This window comes from Schistocerca cancellata, chromosome 5 (genome assembly GCF_023864275.1).
Source record: "Schistocerca cancellata isolate TAMUIC-IGC-003103 chromosome 5, iqSchCanc2.1, whole genome shotgun sequence".
Lineage (NCBI taxonomy): Eukaryota > Metazoa > Arthropoda > Insecta > Orthoptera > Acrididae > Schistocerca > Schistocerca cancellata.
In genome coordinates, this window is record NC_064630.1 from 828,145,043 (window position 1) to 828,169,955 (window position 24,913).

The 24,913-nt window shown below is 40.4% G+C and overlaps 1 protein-coding gene across 1 annotated transcript in view; it reads right to left on the reverse strand.

Moving 5' to 3' along the window:
- Nucleotides 1-336: 336 nt before the first annotated feature.
- LOC126188825 (unc-112-related protein-like) overlaps nucleotides 337-24,913 on the reverse strand; it is a 61,111-nt gene continuing 36,534 nt past the window's right edge. Inside the window, exons 6-10 of the mRNA XM_049930437.1 lie at nucleotides 23,242-23,426; nucleotides 16,037-16,271; nucleotides 15,465-15,677; nucleotides 9,200-9,436; nucleotides 337-1,019 (exon numbers count right to left, since the gene is read on the reverse strand). Coding sequence (XP_049786394.1) covers nucleotides 819-1,019; nucleotides 9,200-9,436; nucleotides 15,465-15,677; nucleotides 16,037-16,271; nucleotides 23,242-23,426 — 1,071 coding nt within the window. The 3' untranslated portion in view covers nucleotides 337-818. The remainder of the gene's footprint in view (nucleotides 1,020-9,199; nucleotides 9,437-15,464; nucleotides 15,678-16,036; nucleotides 16,272-23,241; nucleotides 23,427-24,913) is intronic.

The window sequence follows — 24,913 nt, forward strand, 5'->3', positions numbered from 1 at the left end:
AAAATGTTTTGTCCATAATCTTTCACAGGACCATAAATTCTCTGGTGAACAGAGAAAAAAAATACATTTTCGATTCTAGGTAAATCTTACATCAAACCTCATTTGTAGACTTTTTATCAGGAAATCTACTGAGTTACAGAATCATAATGGTAACTACCATAAATATTGCTACACACAGCTCGTGAATATAGGAGAACAATAGTCACTGGCTGATCACTGAATGTGACAAACACTGAAAACAACTGTCCTATGGAGTCAATTTCACCTATCACTGGATATAACACATTACTAAGGAAACTGTTCATTTTTTATTATGAGGTTTTTGCAACACAAGCACCGCTCTCTCTCTCTCTCTCTCTCTCTCTCTCTCTCTCTCTTAAGAAATTTCATTAAACAAATAAACATATTTGCAGTTACTTCCTAGCTGTATCACCAATTTGAGACTGAATCTTATTTGGTTAGTAAGCTCTTGTAGCTGATTTTATATCAGATTCTTAAACCAAACCTAATGCAACAACAAGAAAAAACATGAAGCCAACATTACAATATAATAATGGCAAGTCTCATTTAAAAAAACCAGCCTGATGAACATCCAACAATTTGAAATATATTATTGCTCTTTGTTACAGTAAACTTTATTTAAACTTCAAAATTTTCAAACATTAAAAATACTTCTCTTTTAAAAATAATGTTGCCAAAGCTCATATTAAATGTCATATTTCAACTTTGATCATATATATGTTCACAGTTGTAGAAGGCACCTTGTTGCATGTTTACTTGTGTCTTGCATTTACGTAAAAAATGTTCTAGTTGGTGACTCAGACCCACCCACCAGTCAATTTGTGGAACATTTCTTCATTGAGTGTCTGATTTGCTTCCTTGGATCTCATAGACAAAAATATATATCCTCCAATGAATTCATGGATAACTTTGCAGTCAGCTGAGAGACAACTGAAAATAATGTTTTCCTCTTCAAACTGGACCATCATGTGTTTAACTTCCCAGTTAACATTCCATGCCTGTAAAATATGGAGAAGTGTGTAATTTGATATTTGGCATGTACCTAATAATAGTGAAATCATGATTTTTTGACAGCAGGGTGTCCAGCAGAGGAGTCTCCGATTTCAAAATAAATATCTCAAAAACTAAGATGAATAGATGAGTGTAATAAATGGTATCTTTATTGTGAAAGCTGTAGGAATTTTTTACAGACGTTTCAAAATACACAGTGCCTATAAATAGCGTGCTGCAAGTCAGAGCAATCAGTTCCACTGCTGAAATGTGGCAGGAGGTTAGCACACTGAAAGAAGAGGTTGAAATCATGTATTCCATTGAACAATGTGTTTTTGTGGTAGTGGAATACCACAGGTTAGAATGCAGTCCTGTGGAATAAGGCACAGTTTTGAAATGCGATTTAATGTTCCAAGACCATTTGCGAGTTCTTCAGCAAATTCCACCAGACAGGCAGTGTGGCTGATGATCTCTGTAGTTACTCCTGAAAATGTCACCATGGTTTCTGGAAATATTCAGCAAAATTCATGGAAATCCATTTGAAGAATTGCAGCAGAGACTGGTTTGAAGCATTCCAGCACCCAGCAAATTCTGAGACTTACGTTAGTCATGTTTCCATTCAAAATCCAAAGCCACCAGGCTATACCTGTGTGCAAAGGGGTGACTTTGCGAACCAGATTCTCACAATGATTAATAATGAAGAATTTGATGTTGACTTCATGTGGTTCACAGATGAAGCACACTTCCACCTGAATGGGTTTGTGAATAAACAAAAGTTATGGTGTTCCAAAAATCCCCATTTGTGTGAAATGAAGCCACTGTTCTTCCCATAGTTACTGTTTGGGCTGTGGTACACAGCAGAAGCATTTTTGCCCTTTTGTCAAGCAAGAAACTCTCAATAGAGAATATTAATTGCCATTTTGGAACAGTTTCTCACCACAGAGCTAGCGCTGGAAGACCAACCGGGCCCCAATTAGTTTAAGCAATATGGAGCCAGACAACATCACACCAAACAGGAATTACACTTTCTTGATTAATACTTTGGCAACAGACTCACTGTGTTCGATTATTGCAAATTTACTGGTGCAGTGATGGATTTGCCTCCACAGTCACCCAATCTGACTCCTTGTGACTACATTTTGTGGGCACATAGAAAGACACACTCTACTGGAACCATCCCAACACGATGAATGAGCATGAATTGGTGATCTCTGTTGCATCTGAGGCCATTTCCATTGAGACACTACAGGATGTGGTGGAAAACTTCATTGTCCATTTGCTCCACCTCTCTACTCTTTGTGGTGGATATTTTGAAAAAATTGTGATGTGATGAGTTTCATTATGCACACTGATAATGTACAAGCTGCACAGGATACAGCACCATCTGTCAGCAGCTTTTTGAACTATTTCAAAACTACTATACACAGCTTTCCCAAAAAATATACCTTTTGTTGCACTCATCTATTGATCTTAGTTTCAAAGATATTTAATTTTGAAATCATGGACTCCTTCACTGGATATCCTGTAAATATAGTATTCATTCCACTTCACTGCTGGTTCATTGATACATCAACTGGTTTTCATGGTTATATTGAAAAATAGCTGCAAAGTTATTTTTATTTAAAAATAACATGTTTCACCACAGTTAGGCATCATCAAATTGTCTAAATGGAAAAAAGTTGCTAACTAAATAACTATCCTGTAGCAATATTATGAAAAGGAAAGTTGCAACTCACCACATAGCGGAGATGCTGAGTCGCAGTTAGACACAACAAAAGACTGCCACAATATAAGCTTTTGGCCAACAAGGCCCTTGTCGAAAATAGATGACACACACACACACACACACACACACATACACACACACACACACACACACACACACACACACCTGATTGCAGCCTATGGCAGCAGTGCATGATGGGAGTGGCAACTGGGTGAGGGTAAGGAGGAGGCTGGGGTGGGGAGAGGGAGGGATAGGGGTAGGGGTAGGCAGGGTAGGGGTCGGGAACAGTGAAGTGCTGCTGGGGAGCAAGTAAGGATGAGGTGGAGAGGGTAAGGCTGTTAGGTGCAGTTGGGAGGTTACACATATGGCAGGGGAAGAGGAGGGGAGGGGGGGGGGGGGTAGTGGAAAAGGAGAGAAGTAAAAAGATTGGGTGTCTTGGTGGAATGGGAACAGGGAAGGGGCTGAATGGGAGACAAAAATGACTAACAAAGGTTGAGGCCAGGAGGGTTACAGGAACATAGGACATATTGCAGGGAAAGTTCCCACCTGCAAAATCCAGAAAAGCTGGTGTTGATGGCACAGGCACAGGCTGTGAAGCAGTCATTGAAATGAAGGACGTCATATTTGGCAACATGCTCAGCAACAGGGTGCTTGTTTCTTGGCCACAGTTAACATTCATGCAGACAGACAGCTTGTTGGTTGTCATGCCTACTTAGAATGCAGCACAGTGGTTGCAGCTTAGCTTGTAGATTACATGACTGGTTTGAGAGGTAGCCCTGCCTTTGGTGGGATAGGTGATGCTTGTGACCAGATGAAGTAGGTGGTGGTGGGAGGATGTATGGGACATGACTTGCATTCAGGTCTATTACAGGGATATGAGCCATGAGGTAAGGGTTTTGAAGTAGGGGTTGTGTAGGGATGGACAAGTATATTTTGTAGGTTCGGTGGACAGCGGAATACCACTGTGTGAGGGTGGGAAGGATAGTGGTCAGGACATATCTCATTTCAGGGCATGACAAGAGGTAGTTGAAACCCTGGCAGAGAATGTAATTCAGTTGCTCCATTCCTGGGTGGTAGTTACAAGGGGAATGCTCCTCTGTGGCCAGACAGTGAGACTCTGGGAGGTTGTGCACGTCTGGAAAGATAAGGCATGGGAGATGTGTTTTGGTACAAAATTGTGAGGATAATTATGGTCCGTGAAGGCTTCAGTGAGACCCTCGGTATATTTCGAGAGGGACCGCACGTCACTGCAGATGCAACGACGACCATGGGTGGCTAGGCTGTATGAAAGGGACTTCTTGGCATGGAATGTGTGTGGCAGCTATTAAAGTGGAGGTGTTGTATGTGGTTAGTAGGACTGATATGGACAGAGGTACTGATGTAGCCATCTTTGTGGTGGAGGTCAACATCTAGGAAGGTGGTTTGTTGGATTGAGTAGAGCCAGGTGAAGCAAATGGGGGAGAAGCAGTTGAGGTCATCAGTGAATCCAAACCAGGTGAGGGGTTTAGGGTTCTGGGTGTTTAGGAAGGATTCCTCCAGATGACCCATGAATAGGTTAGCATAGGATGGTGGTATGTGGGTTCCCATAGCCACACTCCAGATTTAGTTGTAGGTAATGCCTTCAAAGGAGAATTAATTGTGGGTGAGGATACACGAGGTGGAATCCAAAATTTTCGGGACTGGTGCTGCCATCTGGAAAGTAGGAGTATTAGATCTTTGCACCACTAGGTGGCAAGAGCTGCATATCTGATGAGTCAGTGTGCGGACTGGCTTTCAGCTGGGAGGATGTGTTGTGTGTCCACAGTGATTTGCGTAATACTCTGTATTTGTTGTGTGGTGATTTTACGATGGATCCGCAAACAGAACAGTGCATGTGTATCAAATTTTGTGCAAATCTCTGATGATCCCACCTTCTTGTCACGGGTTATCATGACAAGAGCTGGATTTATGGTTATGACCCAGAGACAAAGTAACAGTTGTCCCAGAGGAAGAGCCCAGGCTCTCCAAGACCCAAAAAAGCAAGACAGGCGAGAAGCAAAGTGAAGAGCAACATCATCATTTTCTTTTATACCAATGGAATTGTGCACAAAGAATTTGTCCCACCCAACCAAACAGTGAATTCCACGTACTACTGTGATGTTTTGCGATGTCTCTGCACAGCGACAACAGCCCGAACTTTGGCGTCAAGGAAACTGGCTGGTGCATCACAACAATGCGCCCTGTCACACGTCCTTGCTCACCAGGACCTTTTTGCAAAAAACTACATGGCAGTTGTATCCCACCCACCGTACTTGCCAGATGTGGCACCTTGCGGCTTTGCGCTATTCCCAAAACTGAAACTCAAGTAGAAACACTGTCGGTTCGACACTCTAGAGAGGTTTCAAGAAGCATTGCTGGCGGTGATAAACACCCTCAAAGAACAGGATTTTCAGAAAATGTTTGACCATGGGCAGAAGTGCTGGGACTGTTGTGTATGTGTGGGTGGGAACTACTTCGAGAGTGATGGTGACCATTAGTCCAGAGGTAAGGTTTTCAACAGATGGCAGCACCAGTCCCGAAAATTTTGGATAGCACCTGATAGTTTGACATGGTGACTATGAAGGAAGTTGTTGGTTTGGAATCCACGGGCTTTGGGAAATTTAATGTTCAACAGTGGTAAGGCCACGGGCATTAGGCATGTTAGTGTAAAAGGATGTGGCATCAATACTGATGAACAGGGCACCATGTGGTAAAGGGACAGGAACTGTGGAGAGTCGGTGGAGGAAATTTTTGGTATCTTTTATACAGGAGGGTAGGTTCCAGGTAATAGGCTGAAGGTATTGATCCCGCGAGCAGAGATTCTCTCAGTGGTGGCACGGCAACTGGCCACAATGGGGCATCCTGGGTGGTTGGGTTTATGGACTTTAGGAAGCATCTAGAAGGTAGGAGTGAGCGGATTGGTAGGGCTGATCAGAGTAGTGGACTCCGGGGAGAGGTTCTGGGATAAGCCTAAGGATTTGAGGAGGGACTGAAGATCCTGCTGGATTTCTGGAATGGGGTTGCTGTGGCAAGGTTTGTAAGTGGATGTATCTGACAGCTGGCAGGGTCCTTCTGCCAGGTAATCCTTGTGGTTCCAAACAACAGTGGTGGAGCTACATACTCCAGTCCAGTCACAAACATCACCTATCCCATCAAAGGCAGGGCTACCTGTCAAACCAGTAACGCACAGCATTCTATGTGGCCATGACAACCAACAAGTTGTCTGCATGAATGGCAACTGTGGCCAAGAAACAAGTGGGCCACCCTGTTGCTGAGCATTCTGTCCAACATGACATCCTTCATTTCAATGACTGCTTCACAGCCTGTGCCATATGAATCCTTCCTACCAACACCAGCTTTTCTGAATTGTGCAGGTGGGAACTTTCCCTGCATTATATTCTATGTTCCTGTAACCCTCCTGGTCTCAACCTCTGTTAGTCCTTTTTCTCACCCATCCAGCCCCTTCCCTGTTCCCATTCCAGCATACACAATGCACCCAGTCTTTTTACTTCTCTCCTTTTGTGGCGTCCACCCCCCCCCCTCCCCTCCCTTACTCTCCTCTGCCCTCTGTCTAACCTCCCAACTGCACCTAACTGGCCTACCCTCTTTCCACTTCGTTCTTGTGTGCTTCCCAGCAGCACTTCACTGTCCCACATCCCTACCCTGCTATCCCTCCCCCTCCCAACCAAAGCTAACTAACGTAATTTTTATTACAAATGTTCACTGTGTGCACCTTTAGTTATGTGGCACACATCCAATATACAATCCAGTTCTTATGTGCTTAACAAGCCCAGAGTAATGGGAGCAATAGCTGCTTCAGTACTGTGTCTCTACACTGGCAAATCATTAGGTAGGAGCAGAATGTAGTCATGATCATTTATAAAGACCCAAAGGAAAAGGTCACACAGTGTGAGGTCAGGTGAACATGGAGGCCAGTGGAACAGACCTTTGTCGTACTGACTGTTTACAACCAATCCAACGGTCAGGAACTTTAACCCTCAGTCACCCTTGAACAAAGAGATGGCAATGGTATGGGGCTCCATCTTGTTGCCAAGTACAGTTTTCAGGTTCACCTTCTAATTGGGTAGAGTCATTCTTGCAGCATATCCATATATGTCATCCCTGTTATGGTAGCTTCAGTAAAAAAAATGGTCTTTAAGAACTTGCAAATGCACGATTTGATACAGGACAAACTTCAGACTATTGAGGAAGCACTTTTAGTTTTCATAAGAACTATCTGTAGCTGCAATAGCAATGTGATCTATATGTAGGTGTGATACCAGTGTGATAATCCATTCAGGTCACATAGTACAGAATGGTAGCAGATTTGCTCTTTCAGAATATCTCAAGAGACTTTGTGCAGTGCCCTTGTGGAGCATATGGCACTGCCTGAAAACATATTCTTAAAATAGTGTCAATTGGTGTTTGCCTGCTAACACATAACACATTTGCATGGACAGCAGTCCATGTGTTTACCACTTGCTGTACCAGCAAATCTCAAGATGCCTTAAAGGAGGAGGAACGTGTTACTGGCAAAATATAAAATAATAAAGCATGTTTTGCACCTAAGATTATTTATCTCTTGAAAACATTTCTCACTGCTTGCTGCATCTCGTCATGAACTGGAAAAAGTTCTACATTGTGTGGAGATAGAAGAGAACCTGGCAGTTAAAATCTACTCATAAAGACAAATAAATGGAGTTCCAGAGATGTGGTGAATAGCAATAATTAGAAATCAGTAACTTCACAGGCTTTACAAAGGGGTAACAAAGGTACCTTGAGTACATACATTTCCTTCTGTATCTTCTTCATCTTTTATCTCATATGTTCTTATTTTCCTTTTCAGATTTTTTCTACCTTATTCTACACTTATCTCATCTGACATTATTGTGCTCCGCACGTATCTATCAGTCAAAAATCATCTCTGGAGTGATCGTTTCCTTATTTTTATCATTAATTTGGATGTCACATATTCCACCCACAACCCCTTTTTTTCTTCATAGTATCAGTCACTTGACTGCATTTCCTTCTTCTCCCACTACCTTTGTCTTGTTTCACATTATTTATGACTATTTTTCTGTGAAATTTCAGGAATCAATACTTACCTTTGGTTCTGCGTATCGATTCAGTTTGTAAATTATACACAAATCATAAAGTACGACTGATCAGATAATACTGCCAAAAATATCATTGCAGGTTTACTAACAGCAGACATTGCCTCTCATCATAATACTTAATGTTGCAACAATAAACAGTTATTCATAGATGTATGTGACAGTCTCCAGTAAAACACACCTTAAGTTGGATAGACAGAATTTATGGGATAATAAATACGTACAGAGCAGATGAAAGAGGCCAGTTTTTAGACTTCAGTTCCATCTGTTTGAAGGATAATTGAAATACAAGGTTGGAGCAATCGCAGGATTTGCAAGGTTCTTGAAATGAGTGAAAAAATCTTAAACAGTTATTCAGTCTGATGTCCTCATAATTTAGTAGTTTCACTCTTATGATGTTAAATATATGTGGATAATACAGTTTTGAAATTTAAGTCTTATATTTCTCATTTAAAGTACTATCAATGCACAGAATAAAATAACATCATGTTTTCTGACTAGTGGTTCCACCCAAACAAAATCCCGCTCCCCTCAGCCACACTGAACACCTTTGTGTATCTTACACTGTCCGCAAACTCGACTTCAGTAACCTCTATATTTCCTTTCTAATTTCCAAGCTCGATATGAGTGAACTCCAACACGTCCCACCAACCCTACACCTGAATACCCTCCCTATTCTCTCCTAACAAAACTGCAATTCACCCAATATTTCCCTCTCAACAGCTTTAATTCTTCCCGTCCCCCCCCCCCTTACCCCACACACATACATTAATGCTCTTTATATTCTTCTTTTCCTATTCCTTTCTTTTTCATACCATAGCTTGGTACCATCCCGATCCCATTCTCTTATTTCCACTACTCTGTCAGACATTCCATCCCTACCCCATCATCATTTTCACATAATCCCCCCCTCCCCCCCTCTTTGTTTTTAATCACAGCTTACAGCCCTTCAGAACTGGTAGCCCCAGTGCAGGTCCTTCCAATTTCAGTGAAAGTAAAGAGCTTTATTTTAAGGTACTTCCCTTTCCCTATTATCTTTTCCTTCTAAAATCAGAAAAGTAGCCAACATTGTTGCTTTTAGTGCCATAAATGAAAATAATCATTTTAATAACTAAAAATCATAGGTAAATGTGTCACCTGTCTATTATAGTAGAAATCTATGTATTTCAAACTATTTCATTGAGGAGTGGGACATTTGTACTGCTGACGACAGCCCCGCACCCCGCCTATCCACCACGTTGGAGTGTGAGGGATGAAACAACAATACAGAGGGTAAATGGTGTGGTTTCCTTGAAATGGTCACACGTGCAAGTAATTTATTTCTTTTTACCTTCATTGTATTGTATCTCCAAGTTTTGATGTGATCTCCAGTGTTGATCTCCATTCTCATTAACCTGTTGTAAGCAACTCCAAGCAATTCCTCTTTCTTGTGGCCCATAAATTTCACAATAAACAGTGAGATTCCATATTCAGGAAGTGACTGCCAAGCTTTGATGTAATTCATTTTTGCTTCAATGAGTGGCAGATCTTTCACATTGGCATGAGCCTCCAAAATTCTTTGAACAAGCTGCAAAATAATATATTATGAATTTGTTAAATTTTAGAATAATTTACTATGGGTCAACACAGTGATTAAATTTATTATCCTCTAGAATAAGCATTTCTAGTTTTCAGAATATAATTAGATGATATACAGGGCAGGGGATTAACATTTAATAGTTTTGGATGGGCACAGCACAAAAGAGAAATGGAGGTAAAATATTTGGTGAACAAGGACTGCAGAAAGTGAAGGATGAGCCTTCTTAACCTGTACAATGGATTTCAAATACTTATAGCAAATAATTTTTCTAAAACCAGAAAGGAAGTTTCTTAATGTCACCCCATTCTCTTACACTTCATACAGTTTACCTTACTCTTTCATTCCTTCAACTCTTGCATCAGCAAAAATAATCAGTTGTAATAAATACTCTTTCTTTTCCATTTTGATGTCAGTGTCTCCTGTAGTGCAATAGAATATTATGAGAATCTAAAATGTGAACAATTAAGATTCCACAGATGTAATAATAAATTTATTTTGAGTGCACAATTATTACATACAACTACAGGGAATATATGTTTTTCAACAAATTGAGGATCAGGAGTTAGAAAAAGTGTAAAGTAAGTGTCAAATTTGGTATTGATTTTTGTAAAAACTGCATCTTGTAGTTTCAATTAGTAAGAACCCACCCCATTTGTGTCAATCCAATTCTTTAAAGGATCAAATTCCCATGTATAAAACAGCTTCAAATGTCTGATTACTTTACAAATGACTTAATGTGTTAAATATTTGAAGTTAAGCATGTAAAACCTGTATGGTTGAACACACAAAACCCTAATTATGTTGGTTATTACAACTCCAGCTCAAATGAAGCACGCGATACCGAGAAACATACAAAAGAATGTGGTATCAAACACTTCAGTTTACATCACCTCAAATGAAGCATGTGATGCCCATCAACTCCTGAACAATAAAAGAAAATGGTATCATACACTTCAATACACCTCAGATGAAACAGGTGAGTCCAATCAACCCTCCAGTCAATGACATCGCTTTTCCCACCAAAAACTGTACTGGTATCGTTCGTATTGCAATTACCAATATGAAAAAATGAAATAAAAAATTTATGTCCATGAAATAAATCTTTGGCACTCTTCCAAGTTCTCAACATCGTAAAAAAATTACTTTGTCGATGAAAAAGTTTAGGGGTACGCATCCCCCAGCATTACCCCAGAAAAACAGTACTGGATGTAGCTGAGATGGGCTGGCTTGAGTGCCATTTGTAATTGTAGCCACAACAGAGAGGTTATCTGTGGAGAGATGAGTCAAACATGTGGTTTCTCAAGAGACAGTAGTTGCAGAAACAGCTGTCTGGATAATTGACTGATCTGGTCTTGTAACACTAGCCATCACGGCCTTGCAGTACTAATACTGTGAACGGCTGAAAGCCAAGAGAAACAACAGGCATTATATTTTCCTGGGGGCATGCAGCTCCTCTGTATGATTAGACAATGATATCCTCTTGGCTAAAATATTCCTGAGGTAATATAGTTCCCCATTTAGACCTCTAGCAGGGACTACTCAGAAGGATACTGTCATCAGGAAAAACAAAACCAACACTCTTAAGGATTGGAGTGTTGTTCTTTTGATCAGATAAAAGAGGTTGGAGAATTTAAAAAAGAGAAATGGATGGGCCGAAGTTAAATATAATGGGAATTAGTGAAGTGTGGTGGCAGGAACAACAGGACTTCTGGCCAGATGAGAACAGGTTTATAAATACAAAATCAAGTAAGGTTAATGCAGAAGTAGATCTACTGATGAATAAGAAAATAGGAACGTGGGTAAGCCACTATGAACTGTACAGTGAACTCATTTTCATAACTAAGATAGACATGAAGCTAACACCCACCATAATAGTACAAGTTTATACTGCCAACTAGTTCCACAGATGATGAAGAGATTCAGAAAGTGTGTAATGAGGTAAAAGAAATCATTCAGATAGTTAAGGGAGAGGAAAATTTAATTTTGATGGGAAACTGGAATATGTTGGTAGAAAAAAGATAAGAAGGAAAAACAGTAGGAGAATATGGACTCAGGAAAAGGAATGAAAGAGGAACCTACCCAATAGAATTTTGCACAGGGTATAATTTGATCATAGCTGACACTTGTATATGTGGGAGAGACCTGAAGACACTGGAAGGTTTCAGATTGATTGTATAATGGTAGGGCAGAGATTTCAAAACCATATTTTAAACGGTAAGACATTGGTTGTGAACTGAAGTTAATACATAAAAAATTGCAAAAGCATAGATAATTAATGAGGTAAGATCTGGATGAGTTGAGTTTCTGGCAAAACATTTAGGCAACATTTGACTGAAACGGGAGAAGGGAACACAGTAGAAGATGAATGGTTAGCATGAGAAATGAAATAGTGAAAGCAGCTGTGGGTCAAATTGGTAAAAACACAAGGTCCATGGATAATAAAGACGACATTTCATTGATGAAAGGAGAAGATAAAAAAATCCAACAAACAAAGCAGCCAAATACAGATGTCTATAAAACGAGATTTAAGCAGGAATGGGTAGAGGACAAATACTAGCCTTTAAAAGCATGTGTAGCTAAAGGAAAGACAGATACTTCCTGAGGATTAAAGAGGCCTTTAGAGAAAAAAGAAGCAACTGTATGAATATCAAAAGTTCAGATGACAAGACAGTACTAAACAAAGAAAAGAAATCTGAAAAGTGGAAGTATTATAGAGGGACTCTACAAAGGAAATGAACTTGAGGACAATAACAGAAGGGAAGAGGAAGTAGATGAAGATGAGATGGGAGATATGATAATGGGAGAATAATTTGATAGAACACTGAAAGATTCAAGTCAGCCAGCCATGACATAACCCTTCCATCTGGTCGCCATGATATATGAGACAGGTGAAATACCTTCAGAATTGAAGAATAGTGTAATAATTCCAATTCCAAAGAAAGTATATCCTGGCAGGTGTGGATATTACTGAAATACCAGTTTAATAAATCATAGTTGCAAAATACTGACACAAATTATTTTCAGATGAATGGAAAAACTAGAAGCCAATCTCAAGGAAGATGTGTTTGAGCTTCAGAGAAATAAAGGAACATGAAAAGCAATACTGACCCAGAGACTTACCTTGGAAGATAGGCAAGCCTATGTTTCCATTTACAGACTCAGAGAAAGATTTAGTCAATGTTGACTGTAATACACTCTTTGAAATTCAAAAGGTAGGAGGGCTAAAATACATGGAGTGTAAGGCTATTTACAACTTACACAGAAACCAGACTGCTGTCACAAGGGTCAAACAACATGAAAGGGAAGAAGGAGTGGGCAGAGGCATATTAACAACTACCACTTGATGAGGAGAAATGGCAGTTGCAACCAACATGCCCTTTATCTCTACAACCTCTTGGTTTTTGGGGCTGTGGGCGCTCTGATCCTTTTTCAACTTTGGAGTCACTCATGCAACATTTTCCTTGTTATATAAACTACCTAGACAATACTGCAGTCACAGGAACATCTGCAGTACCTTAGGCTTCGGGTTTCACCATGCTGGACGTGGGTCTCGATTGGAAGCTGGGTAAATCGCATTCCTCCCAGCCTTCTATTGAACCTCTGGGACATGTCATTGCCTGCTGGGGAATGTAACCAACAAACTGTCATGTTGTGGCTGCTGAGGCCCTCCCTCAACCAACATCATGGAGAAGCTCCAGACATATTTAGGCAGGGTTGCTTAGTACCACAAATTCATTCCAAGACCAGCTATCAAGGAATATCCTCTAAATTAGTTGCTCAAAAAGAGCATGTCATTTGTTTGGGCAAACCCATGGGGGCCTAGCATTTTAGAGTTTAAAGGGCAATCATTATTTGGCCCTGCACCTGCTGTGTCAACAGCTTGTTGTGGCTACAGATGTATCTCCGTATGACCTGGGGCTGTACTGGCTCATTATAATCCTGACTGTTCATAACAGCTGATAGAATTTGCCTCAGATGTGCTCAGTGTTCTGTAGAAAAATTGTTCTCAGACTGAGAAGGGGACCATTGCTATCATTTAAGCATTCAAGAAGTTTCATGTGTTTCTCATTGGTATCAAGCTTCACCTGGTCACAAATCACAAGCCTTTAGTCTTTCCCTTTTAGCCAAACAGTACATCTGCTGGACAAGAAGGCACCTTCCTACAGGTCCTGACCACAGCTTGAAATGGGAATAAATCCTTTGTTTTTACCTCGATGAAGCAGCTCAGCAGACTGTGGACAAGTTTCCTATTGTGAGCTCCTGCATTGTTCAGTGGTCAGCTCATATCCCATTTTCCAGCAGGTGCAGTAGTACCTATGAGTGGGGTGGCCAGAACAGCATCCAGCCCGAGGGTTGGATTCTCTCTGCAATTACTTTGTGCTGTGCCACAGACTTACTCTTCTCGCTGGTGTAATTTTGTTGACAATAGAACATGCAGTGCCACAGGTTATCATTTCAGCATCTCTCCTAGTGGGACATCCTTTGACTCTCGCACCACGGTCACTGGGGTGCATTGAGAAGGAAGATGCTGGTTTGCTGTCACATCTACTGGCCGCAGATCAATTGTGAAATTGAACATTTAATATCAGGTCACCTCAAGTGTCCAGGATACTGAGCCACTTGGCAGCATGTTACTCACTGTGGCTGGCACCTAGACGGCCATGGAAAGCATCCATCTGTGTGGGCCCTTTTTTGGCCGCTCATCGATTGAATGTCACCGATGCCTACTCCCAGTTTCCGTACATCTTAAACTCTCATAAACTCTCATTCCATGACGGTAGAGTCATCGGCGAAGGCCCTCACACACTCACACATCCCAGTGACGGGCAACAGCCTGCCGTTTACCTCACAAATCTATCAAGATTTTTGTTAGCAGCACAGTATCCATGACATCAGAATGCCACGTGCCGGCCACTGTCAAATGTGGCGACAGAATGTCATGTACACATGTTCAAAATGCAGATGAGGAAACACATCAGAGATGCCCCAATGGAAGATGCACTGACATGTTTTCTTTGTTCCTGAAGGCCCACTCCCATTGGTGAGAAGAAGAGCTGCACAACCACCAGGTGCACACAGTGCTGCACTTCCTGTTTCCTGTTGCCTACCCCCCCCCCCCCCCCCACCCACCCACACATCAGGCACCCACGTAGCTACACTATGTGGTGGGTCCCCTGCCTGGGTTTGCACTTTTGGTTGCTTCACAAGCAGTAGTCCACAGCCAATGGGGTGGATGAGTCTTTGTGCTGCAGACAGAGGATGAGCTGGTAGTCTGTCAATGCAACCAATTACATTAACAGCTGGGTGACTGGTCTCCACACACATCCAGAGCCTCCCTGTTCCTGGAGTCTGTTTTCCGTATTCTCCAGCATCTCTGGGGGCCACTTCCCCATTTTTGGTCTCACCTCCTCCTTGCTCTCACCCACCTCACTCTTCGAGTGGGGGGCGATTGTGGCAACCCTGTACTACTACTCGTATCACACCAGCACCTCGTGGCCACTACTGTAACATGATGCGGGGTGCTGGCTCGAACTGTCACAATGCAACTCTCCTGTGCCAGTGCCCAGCAGTGCAGGTACAGGCACCAGATGGTGGCACGATTGACCATCGGAGACAGTACTGCTTCGAGGCAGTGCACACAGCAGACGTGCAGCACCACCTCGAGAGACTGAAGGGCAATTTAGCTGATATAATCCCGGAGTGAAGGGCATTCAGTCTCATTCTGTTATTGTGTGTTCTCAGTTAACTTGACTCTGCTCTAAGGCTCTCTACGCTGTACCGGATTCAGCTTGTCATTGTGCTTGGACCGTGTGTAGAAATTCTGGACCGTTTTCTCATTAAAATGATTTACCCTCGGGACACGTACTTATTTGTGTGTGTAGTTACTTCATTTATTCAGTTAATGTTAAAATATAAGCTTAGCTTAAAATATCAGAAAATAAATGTTACAGAAAAGATGGACCATTATCTGCTTTCATGCTCGAACAGTATAGTTAACAGATATCAATTATATTACCTTTCCTTTAAGCTTGCGAGAAAATCGTGGTGCGACATAGTCTTCTGGTACAATATCCAGTGAAGATGGGTTTATTGCAGGTGCAGGTGCAGGATGCTGCATCTGTAGGAAAGCCTCTATGGATTTAACTTCTGCCTCATATGAACTGTCAGCAAGTGAACGCCCTTTGGAAGCTAGTCTACATGCTGCCATCCATCTTGCATACTGGTCTTCCTGTTATATTAAATATCTATTAAAATATGTGTTAAATATGGAGAATTATGTTATGTATAGATTGAGTACCTGATAATTCAATTTCAAACATGCAAGTTGCATTAATTTTGCTATAACAAATCTGAACATCTACAATAAAATTAATTTTGTTCCTAAAAATATTCAGGAGATGTAAAGGAAATATCTTATATTGAAATGTATAACTACACCTCCTGAATCTATTTAAAACCTTTATGTGCAACTATCTGTCAGTGATTATGTCAGATCACTCGTTAAAGATAAAAATATTGTGCCCTCTATAGTCTATCAACAAATTTGTATTAAATTATCCCAAGACTGTACAGTACAAAATCACTTACAGAATCACATCTAATCCACATTTCTGTCATTCCTTCTGCACTTGGTACTTCCAGTTTTATTCCATATTTTCCTTGGGCAATATTAACTTCAGGAGTTACTTCGCAGCCCCTTAGATTAATTTTTTGTATTGGCTGTCCTGTGTGTGCATCTTCATGACTTTTGTAGTATGCTAGATGTAGATCTCGACATGTAAACCAATACTTCTTAAATGCCTTTAGTGTAAAACGTTTTGGTCTGAAAGAAGCATTAATTTTAAAAAATAGCACATTTCAGTATACAAAACAGTAAACTTTTCCTACAAACTAAGTTTAGACTCATCAATGTTCCACAGAACCCATAATTAAGAACTATCTTCAGCTATGTCTTGGTGTATAGAAGCAGCTATTACAAAATTGAACAACAATTAAGCATCATTAAATTGCCAAGAAAAGAACATAAAAATTTTTTGTTTATCTCTTACTGCTAGGTAACAGGACGCACTGGTACTGTCATATAATGCTATTTATTTATATGCTGTAAAATGTAGACCTGTCTACAATGAAAACTGTTACTTGTCACCCAGCCATTAATCTTTAATTCTGATTATCTGTAAGGGTGGTTAATTAGAAATTTTTTAACATTTTTGTCAATTTGTAGAGGTTTACCAGTTTATTGCTTGTAGCCAAAGGGAGTTTTTGTAGAAGAGTACAGAAACCAACTCTGAAACTTAAACAAGCAGGCAAAGTCTAAATGGAAATTATTGTTGAGCCTGTGGCTGTGGCTGTGCCAATTACAGTTCATCTGAAATGATTTAGCAATAAAAATTGTACAGGTGTAAACATACTTGGAAATGAGTGTAAGAATGCCAGGGTCTTCAAAGATACATTCCTATTGTGACTCTTCACGCTTTCCTGGTGGATATGTTGTAAATAGTCTTCACAGGTTTGCCGCTGGATCAGTTTGTGCAAACTCCACAATATTTCCTCGAAGCAACTGTCCGACATCTTCAGGTGAATCAACTTTGCTGGTGGCTAGGTACGACTGATGGTATCTGCACATCGACACCCTGTTTCTAGAAGATGCACTCAAAGAATGTGCAACTGCAGAAATTGTGCATGCACAATAATTTGCAAATAGATGGTGCCATATTCAGACTCCGAAAACCACAGAGGGGGCTCTCCTGTGATTGCGCTGTATGCTGCATTGCCAACAGTGCAGCCAGATGTTACTCACCAATGGCTGTACTAGACCAATGTCATGACGGGACTGTTATCGAAGAATCTTGATTTTCGTGTTGTGATTTAATAGCAGCCTACGCAGGATTCCAGGCTGTGCTCAGTTGAAATCCCACATCCTTGTTGATGAGATTATTGGCTGTATGTATATTTATTGCTTCCTTAATGATACAATCCCAGAAAGATGATTCCAGGGATAAAACTTCTGTCTTTCCATAAATCATCCGATGTCCTGTATTCAGACAGTGTTCCACAATTGATGATTTTTGTGGTTGGCGAAGGCATGTATGATGCTGATGTTCATTATAGCATTCTTGTACTGCGCGGCATGTCTGGCCTATATACGCTGCCCCACATTAACAATAAATCTTTTACGTGCCACATTGCCTCAGCCCAAGGTCATCCTTAACCGAACCCAATAGGGTTGTGTTTTGCAGATGGTTGAAAAAAACTTTTAATTCCATATCTTCCTAGGACTCTTCCAATTCTTGATGCCCGAGCACCAAAATATGGCAAAAGACCAAAGTGGTGGGTGTCTTCGTATCTTCATTCTTTTCCATAGATTGAACTCGCCTGGGCCTGAAAGCATTACGTATCTGTCTCTCAGAATAACGGTTTTGTCGGAACATTGTCTTCAAATGTTGTATTTCACTTGACAGGCTTTCAGGATCAGATACCACATGTGCTCTATGAACTAATGTATGTAATACACTACTGCATTGTGCAGGATGATGGCAGTTTGTGGCCTGAAGATACAGATCTATATGCGTCGGCTTGCGATAGACGCTGTGTCCCAAGGTTCCATCTGCTTTCCTTCATACCAAAACACCGAGGAAAGGTAAAGTACTGTCTTTTTCCACTTCCATTGTGAAGTTTATATTTGGATGGAGCGAATTCATATGCTGAAGAAACATAGGTAGAGTATCAAGTCCATGTGGCCACACCACAAATGTATCTAACAAATACCACAGAAAACAAGAGGGTTTGAGAGTGGCTGTCCGTAGTGCTTTTTCTTCAAAGGCCTCCATAAAATAATTGGCCACCACAGGAGACAGAGGGCTTCCCATGGCAACACCGTCCACTTGTTCAAAATATTGATCATGAAATAAGAAGTATGTTGAAGTAAGCATATGTTTAAATAATGCTTCTATGTCCTCCTCAAACTTGTTGCTAATGAGCTCCAAACAGTCCTGCAAGGGCACCTTTGTAAGTAAAGACACAATGTCAAAAGTTACTAAGAGATCTGAGGATTGCAATCTAAGAGTTTTCAGGCAACTTATGAAATCTTCAGAGTTTCGAATGTGATGTTTGCACTTGCCTACGAGAGATCCCAAAAGTGATGTCAGGTATTTGGCAACAAAATAAGTGGGTCCTCGTACGTTACTTACAATGGGACAGAGAGGCACCCCATTCTTATAGATCTTGGGTAGGCCATAGAATCTAGGAGGAACTGCAGCCTGTTGATAGAAACCCTTGGCGACTTTCACTGGAATCGAGCTCTTCCTGATGAGTTCCAGTCTTTCTCTGGATCCTACCCTTCAGTTCATTTTTTAATTTACTGTATGCAGGATCATCGAGCGGTTTGTATATCTTGCTGTTATATTCTGAGTGTGAGAGAAACACAGTGGCATTTCCTTTGTCAGCAGGTAAGATGATGATGTCTCGGTCTTCTCTCAATTCTCGTAGAACATTTCTTTCAGCTGAGGTGATGTTAAAGTTGGACCTCTTAGATGAATTCGAGTCAAGATGTAGCATGTGTCATGCCTAATCTCTTCGGCAGCATCCTTAGGAAGTTTCAAAACAGCCTGCTCTATTTCATTAATCACATCTCGAATAGAAATAGTCCCTGGTGTCAGTTTAAATTCAGACCCTTCTCTAGCACCAAAACTGCAGCGTTGTCCAAAGTCTTCTCTGTAAGATTAAACATGGTATGTCTTCTTGGCACTTCTTCTTGCATTCAGGCTTCGAGTCGATTGTATTTAGTCATTTGGCGAACCTTAACTTGTCGTTCAGTCCAGTCAGCCAGTGCCCAAGTGACATTGACTACACAGTTCCATGATACCGCTGAAAGGTTTGCTGGGATCTTCAAATGGAGTCATAGTAATTGTCTGGACACCGAGCACAATTCTTGACGTGTATAGCACCGATAGAACCTCGGGACAAAGTGTCTACCGCAAGGCAACGCATACAGATATATATCTTCAGACCACAAGCTGCCATCATCCTGCACAATGTGGTAGTGCATTACATACATTAGTTCATAGAGCACATGTGGTATCTGATCCTGAAAGCCTATCAAGTGAAATACAACATTTGAAGACAGTGTTCTGACAAAACCGTTATTCTGAGAGACAGATACGTAATGCATTCAGGACCAGGCAAGTTCAATCCATGGAGAAGAATGAAGATACCTAGACACCCACCACTTTGGCCTTTTTGCCATATTTTGGGTCTCTGTCATCAAGAATTGGAAGAGTCCTCAGAAGATATGGAATTAAAAGTGTTTTTCAAGCATCTGCAAAACACAACCCTATTGGGTTCGGTTAAGGATGACCTTGGGCTGGGGAAATGTGGCATGTAAAAGATTTCTTGTTGATGTGGGGCCACTAAAGAAGCAATACATATTCGTACAGCCAATAATCTCATCAACAAGGATGCAGGATTTCAACTGAGCACAGCCTGGAACCCCGCATTGGCCGCTATTAAATCACGACACGAAAATCAAGATTCTTCAATAACAGTCCCGTCATAACAATGGTCTAGTGCGGCTGTTGGTGAATAATGTCTGGCTGCACTGTTGGCAATGCAGCGTACAGCGCGCGTGCAAGAAAGCCTCTCTGTGATTTTCGGAGTTTGAATATTGTACCATACAGCTGCAAATTATCACGCGTGCGCGATTTCCATGCCTGCACATTCTTTGCATGCGTGTTCTAGAAATGGGGTGTCGACGTGAAAATACCACCAGTCATACATAACCACAAGCAAGTTTTAACCACTTGAAGATGTCGGACAGTTGCTCCAAGGAAATGTTGTGGAATTTGCACAACGTGATTTGGTGGCAAACCCCTGAAGTCTATTTATGTACATTCCTATTATTCACTTTCGCTGAATAAATATGTTGTTTACTTTAGCTGTATGGTTCCAGTAGATAATTTCACATTTATTTATTTAGTGTGTGACATACATAGTATTATATTAAAAGATATCTATAGAAAGAAAAACATGTTAAATATAAAGTGTATATGCTGAGTTAGATGCACCCATAACCTTAAGCCACAGTGGTGTTGGAACAAGGAACACTGTTGGAACATCAGGATATGCTGTCAGCTCACATTCTTCGACATGGTGGCAGATGGATTGTTTGGAGCTGCATAGTTGCAGTTTGGTATTAGAAGTTTTCCCCACTTCTACAGGTTTTCTGCATATATACTGTGTCCTGTGTAAATACTGTTTAAACATTTCCATATATGACTGAGTAGTTCAAAACCACTGGTAATTTCTGAAGTCTGATGGTGCTATTAGCTCACATAGATAATAGAGGGCATTTTCATTCCACAATTCCAACCATTTGTTTTTGAGATTGAAGCTCTTGAGCAAGGTGGAAGGGCAGTTCAGGGTTTATCATGATTTTCTTACATTCCTTTATGAGAACTTTCTGTCTGTGCAGAAGGGATGAAACTGTATGGGTGACAAGGAACACCTATGGCACTGAACACTCAGAACCGCACAAAACCATAAAAAATAGTTTTCTGCATCATTTTCATGCAAAATGCTTCATTCCACCACAAGTTACATTTTAATATAGACAAATAAAGTAGCAAGATATCAATATCATAGGTGGGATGATGTCAGTGTATCATTAGATTTTCAATCAACAATGCCAAAAACCGTTTGCTTAAAGTAATTATAATAGTTCAAAATACACCTATCCTACTTGCCTAATAGTGCTTATTTCAGTGCTTATAGTGCAGATTTGGGATTTCAGTGAAGTAGGTAAAATGAAGTGGAAGAGAACAATGTGCACACCTCACAAAAGCCACATTTTTACATTCAGAATCATTTTTGCATTCAAGAAGTCTAACATCAAAAGCCACATAAATAACATTTTCAAATGATGATATGGGTATGTCAATATCATAACCTGCTTTTTCCCAAGCATACTGCAACATATACATAGGCATTGTAAGTTACAGAGTAAAGTTTGATGAGGAAATAATGATCATGTATCTTCACTTGTGGTTTGGCACTTTGTAGTCTTACACAATCAGCAATCCAACAATGGAAAATCCAGGATGCAATAATGACAGTATTATTAAAAGGATAGATTGTGACTCACTATATAGCAGAGATGCTGAGTCCCAGATAGGCACAACAAAAAGACTGTCAAACAAGTAAGCTTTTGGCCAAAAAGGCCTTCATCGGAGTGATACAAAACAAACACACACACACACACACAACCACAGTTTCTGTCTGAGCCTCTGATTCAGACCCTTAACTCGGCTCTGTACCAGAAGTCCACACTCAGTCCTGTCGACTGCTGCAAATGGTAAGCTCTGCTTTCATCTCGCAAGTGGCAGCCTTCATCACGTCTGATAGCCATTCAAAACCTGCAGTTGGCTACACCTTGTGCTCTTCATGGAATCCTGAAAATCCCACTACATGTCTGGAATGACTCCACCCGGTGTGCAGCACACACAGTGCACATTGACTTTCTTCCCCTAAGAGCCCCATAATGGGCCTACCACTGGAGCTCCCAATCACTAATAATTCCACCCTCAGTAACTGCCCACATCTTGCAGGCTAAGAGGTTTCCTCTGGAACAGGACATGCAACTGCATCTGGTCAAAGGGCAGTGTCAGCCATAGACAGCACCTGTTTGTCAGACTAACCAAGGAGGCTTTACTTTCAGCCCCCTAGGAAGTCTTTTGCCACCTGCTACACCCCAAGGTGGCTTCCCACTCGACCACAGGTGAGAGGTCAGTCTCAATACAAGCAGTAACTGGGCTGATTACTGGTGTGGACCAGTCAGAAGACTTGTGGGTCCTGCTGGATGTACAGTGGAACCCCACAGCCAGCCCACAACAGTGATGCCCATCCACTGCAGTCTCAAGCTGTTTAACTGAAGTCATCACAGGGTAGAGCTGAGAGCAAAGTGTCACCAACTTGGCTTGCAACCGCACACAGCAATCACAATCCCTATCCGTACTAAAGACCGTGGAAAACTACACTACACAGACGGACAAATGACTATTGACAGGCACTGTGGAACTCTACTGTAGACACGAGAACTGTGCCTAATAAATTAGATTAACATGCAGAGATTCAAAAACTAAACTATCAAAGCACACAGGTAATATTAAATAATTTGCTCCTCGATAGGAACTTGAAATATATCACAAAATCGGTTTACTTTCTGACACAAGTGAAAACGCAATTACTATGTGTAGTAAATATTAAATTACGACACAGAAATCCAAAAACTAAACTACCAAATCACATAGATGAAACTATATAATTTGCTCCTGGTAAAGAACTCATATAAAGTCACAAAATCGATTACTTCCCTTTTGCTGCTCTGTCTTAGCCAGGGGCAATGTTCATCAAAGAGGATACAGTACTAGCAAACAATATTGAAAAATATATTACTCACACTGAGGAGCAAATGCAAAGTTAATGTTGCCTTTGATAGTGTAAATGTAACGTAAGTCAAAACATTAAATTTTAACAGTTACTGAATGTTAAGGAAACAAACCATGACATCATTAACACTAACATAAAAATATTGTGTGTGTGTGTGTGTGTGTGTGTGTGTGTGTGTGTGTGTGTGTGTGTGTGTTTGCATGCATGAGCGTGTATTGTGATGATGAGGTGGAAGAAGTGCTCAACGACATATCCAAGCTCTACAACTTAAAGACAACTGACAGTACAGAAGAGCTATTTGTAGTTGCTTTTACAATGGACACAAAATGTATCTTGATATCTATACATACTTTAGAAACCGAAGATAATCATTTAGCTCTGGCACTTGAGTGATGTCATCATGAGTGTTGTTGATATATGTGCCCTCAAGTGTCACTTGGAGATCTGTGAGGGCTGCATCAATATCATCCTCTATTACATTGTTGCTGTTATCCATTGCTGGCTGTGGCACACTGGACTGAAGTGTCACTTGCACCTTCAGAATAAACATAGCTGTGAGTACATTTAAACAATGACTGAACAAACATTTTACAAGAATTATACAAGATCATTCATTCATTAGGTTGTAACAATAAGAGTCTTAAGTTATTGAGTCTGTAAAAACATAATTTTAATTTTATAAAGCATGAGGTGTGGTTCTAATTTGGAAGAGCTTTACTTAACTTTGTCCCTATTTAAGCTGGTCAACTGTGACCTGCCCCCTTTCGATGTTGAATCTGAATTATGTTACTAAACGTCCCTTTTTTAAAGTACAACAAAGATCTGCCAGTAGTAAGAAACTTTGTTTAGTGTCCCCAAAAAGCTCTTGGAACCAAGTGATGATCAATATTTATTAGACTTGCAATGAATATTCATCCATTATTTGGTATTCAGCTACTTTTATCTTATTCATCCAAATACCGAATATCTAGGTAGTATTGGCCAAATACTGAATACTTAGGTAGTCAAATAAATTGGTAAAATGAAAATATTGATTTACTTTATAACAGTAATATATTTTTCTTGTAATCACTAAAGTGGTCATAGCTACATAAGCGACTTCCCTATTATAAAAATTTACAAAAACCTCATTTCAAATAAAATAAATTTGTGTGTTCTGCAGGCACATTTTTTTTTTAAATAATACATAGTTATGCACTTTAATTCTTGTAATTAAAATTTAGAAGTGGAAGATTATGGTGCAAAAAACCATTTCTTCTGCAATTTCAGGCACCAGTTTTAGTTTTAGTCCTTTTCTTCTTCTAGATATCCCCAGCTTCAGAGAAAAGATGCTCTGAATAAACACTTCCTGGCAGCACCAAATATTTTGCTCCAAGATGTACCAAATGCGGAAATTTCTCTTGTCTTGCTTGCCACCATTTGTATGGACTGTCATGATGTGATATGTTATTAATACTTAAATAAAGGTCTATTTCAGTTGCAACTGCATTTTTTTCTTTAGATGTCCTGGTACGAGCTGTGTTTTTTTTTCTGCAACCACCTCTATGAAGCAGTCCATAAAAGATGAGTAAATTATCTGGCTTGGACTCTGCTCTTTGGTTCTCAGCCTCTTGGCATGAAAAGGGGATGAATTTGCATTATCATCGCTGCTTGTTTCACAGTTCGTGCTTAGGCTATCGATCAAAATATACTGTCTTACTTTTTCTCTTTTCAGTTGACTGGTGAAAACATTCATTTTAATGTGTGGGCCTAATAATTTTTACTTGTTGTGATGTCTTCAAATCATTCTTGCTATGCTCATTGTGTGACATGCCTCACCTGGGTTAATTTGGATTCTAGCTCTGATGACCTCATTTTATCATAATATTGCATTAATGTAACAACATATGGAATGATTTCAGAAATGCAAGCATATTTGGAACTTGTAATTTTTGTTATTTCCTCATATGATTGTAATAATTTTAAAAGTTTCTCTAAAAGCTCCCATTGTGCAGCAGTCAGATTTTCAATATCACAGCCCAT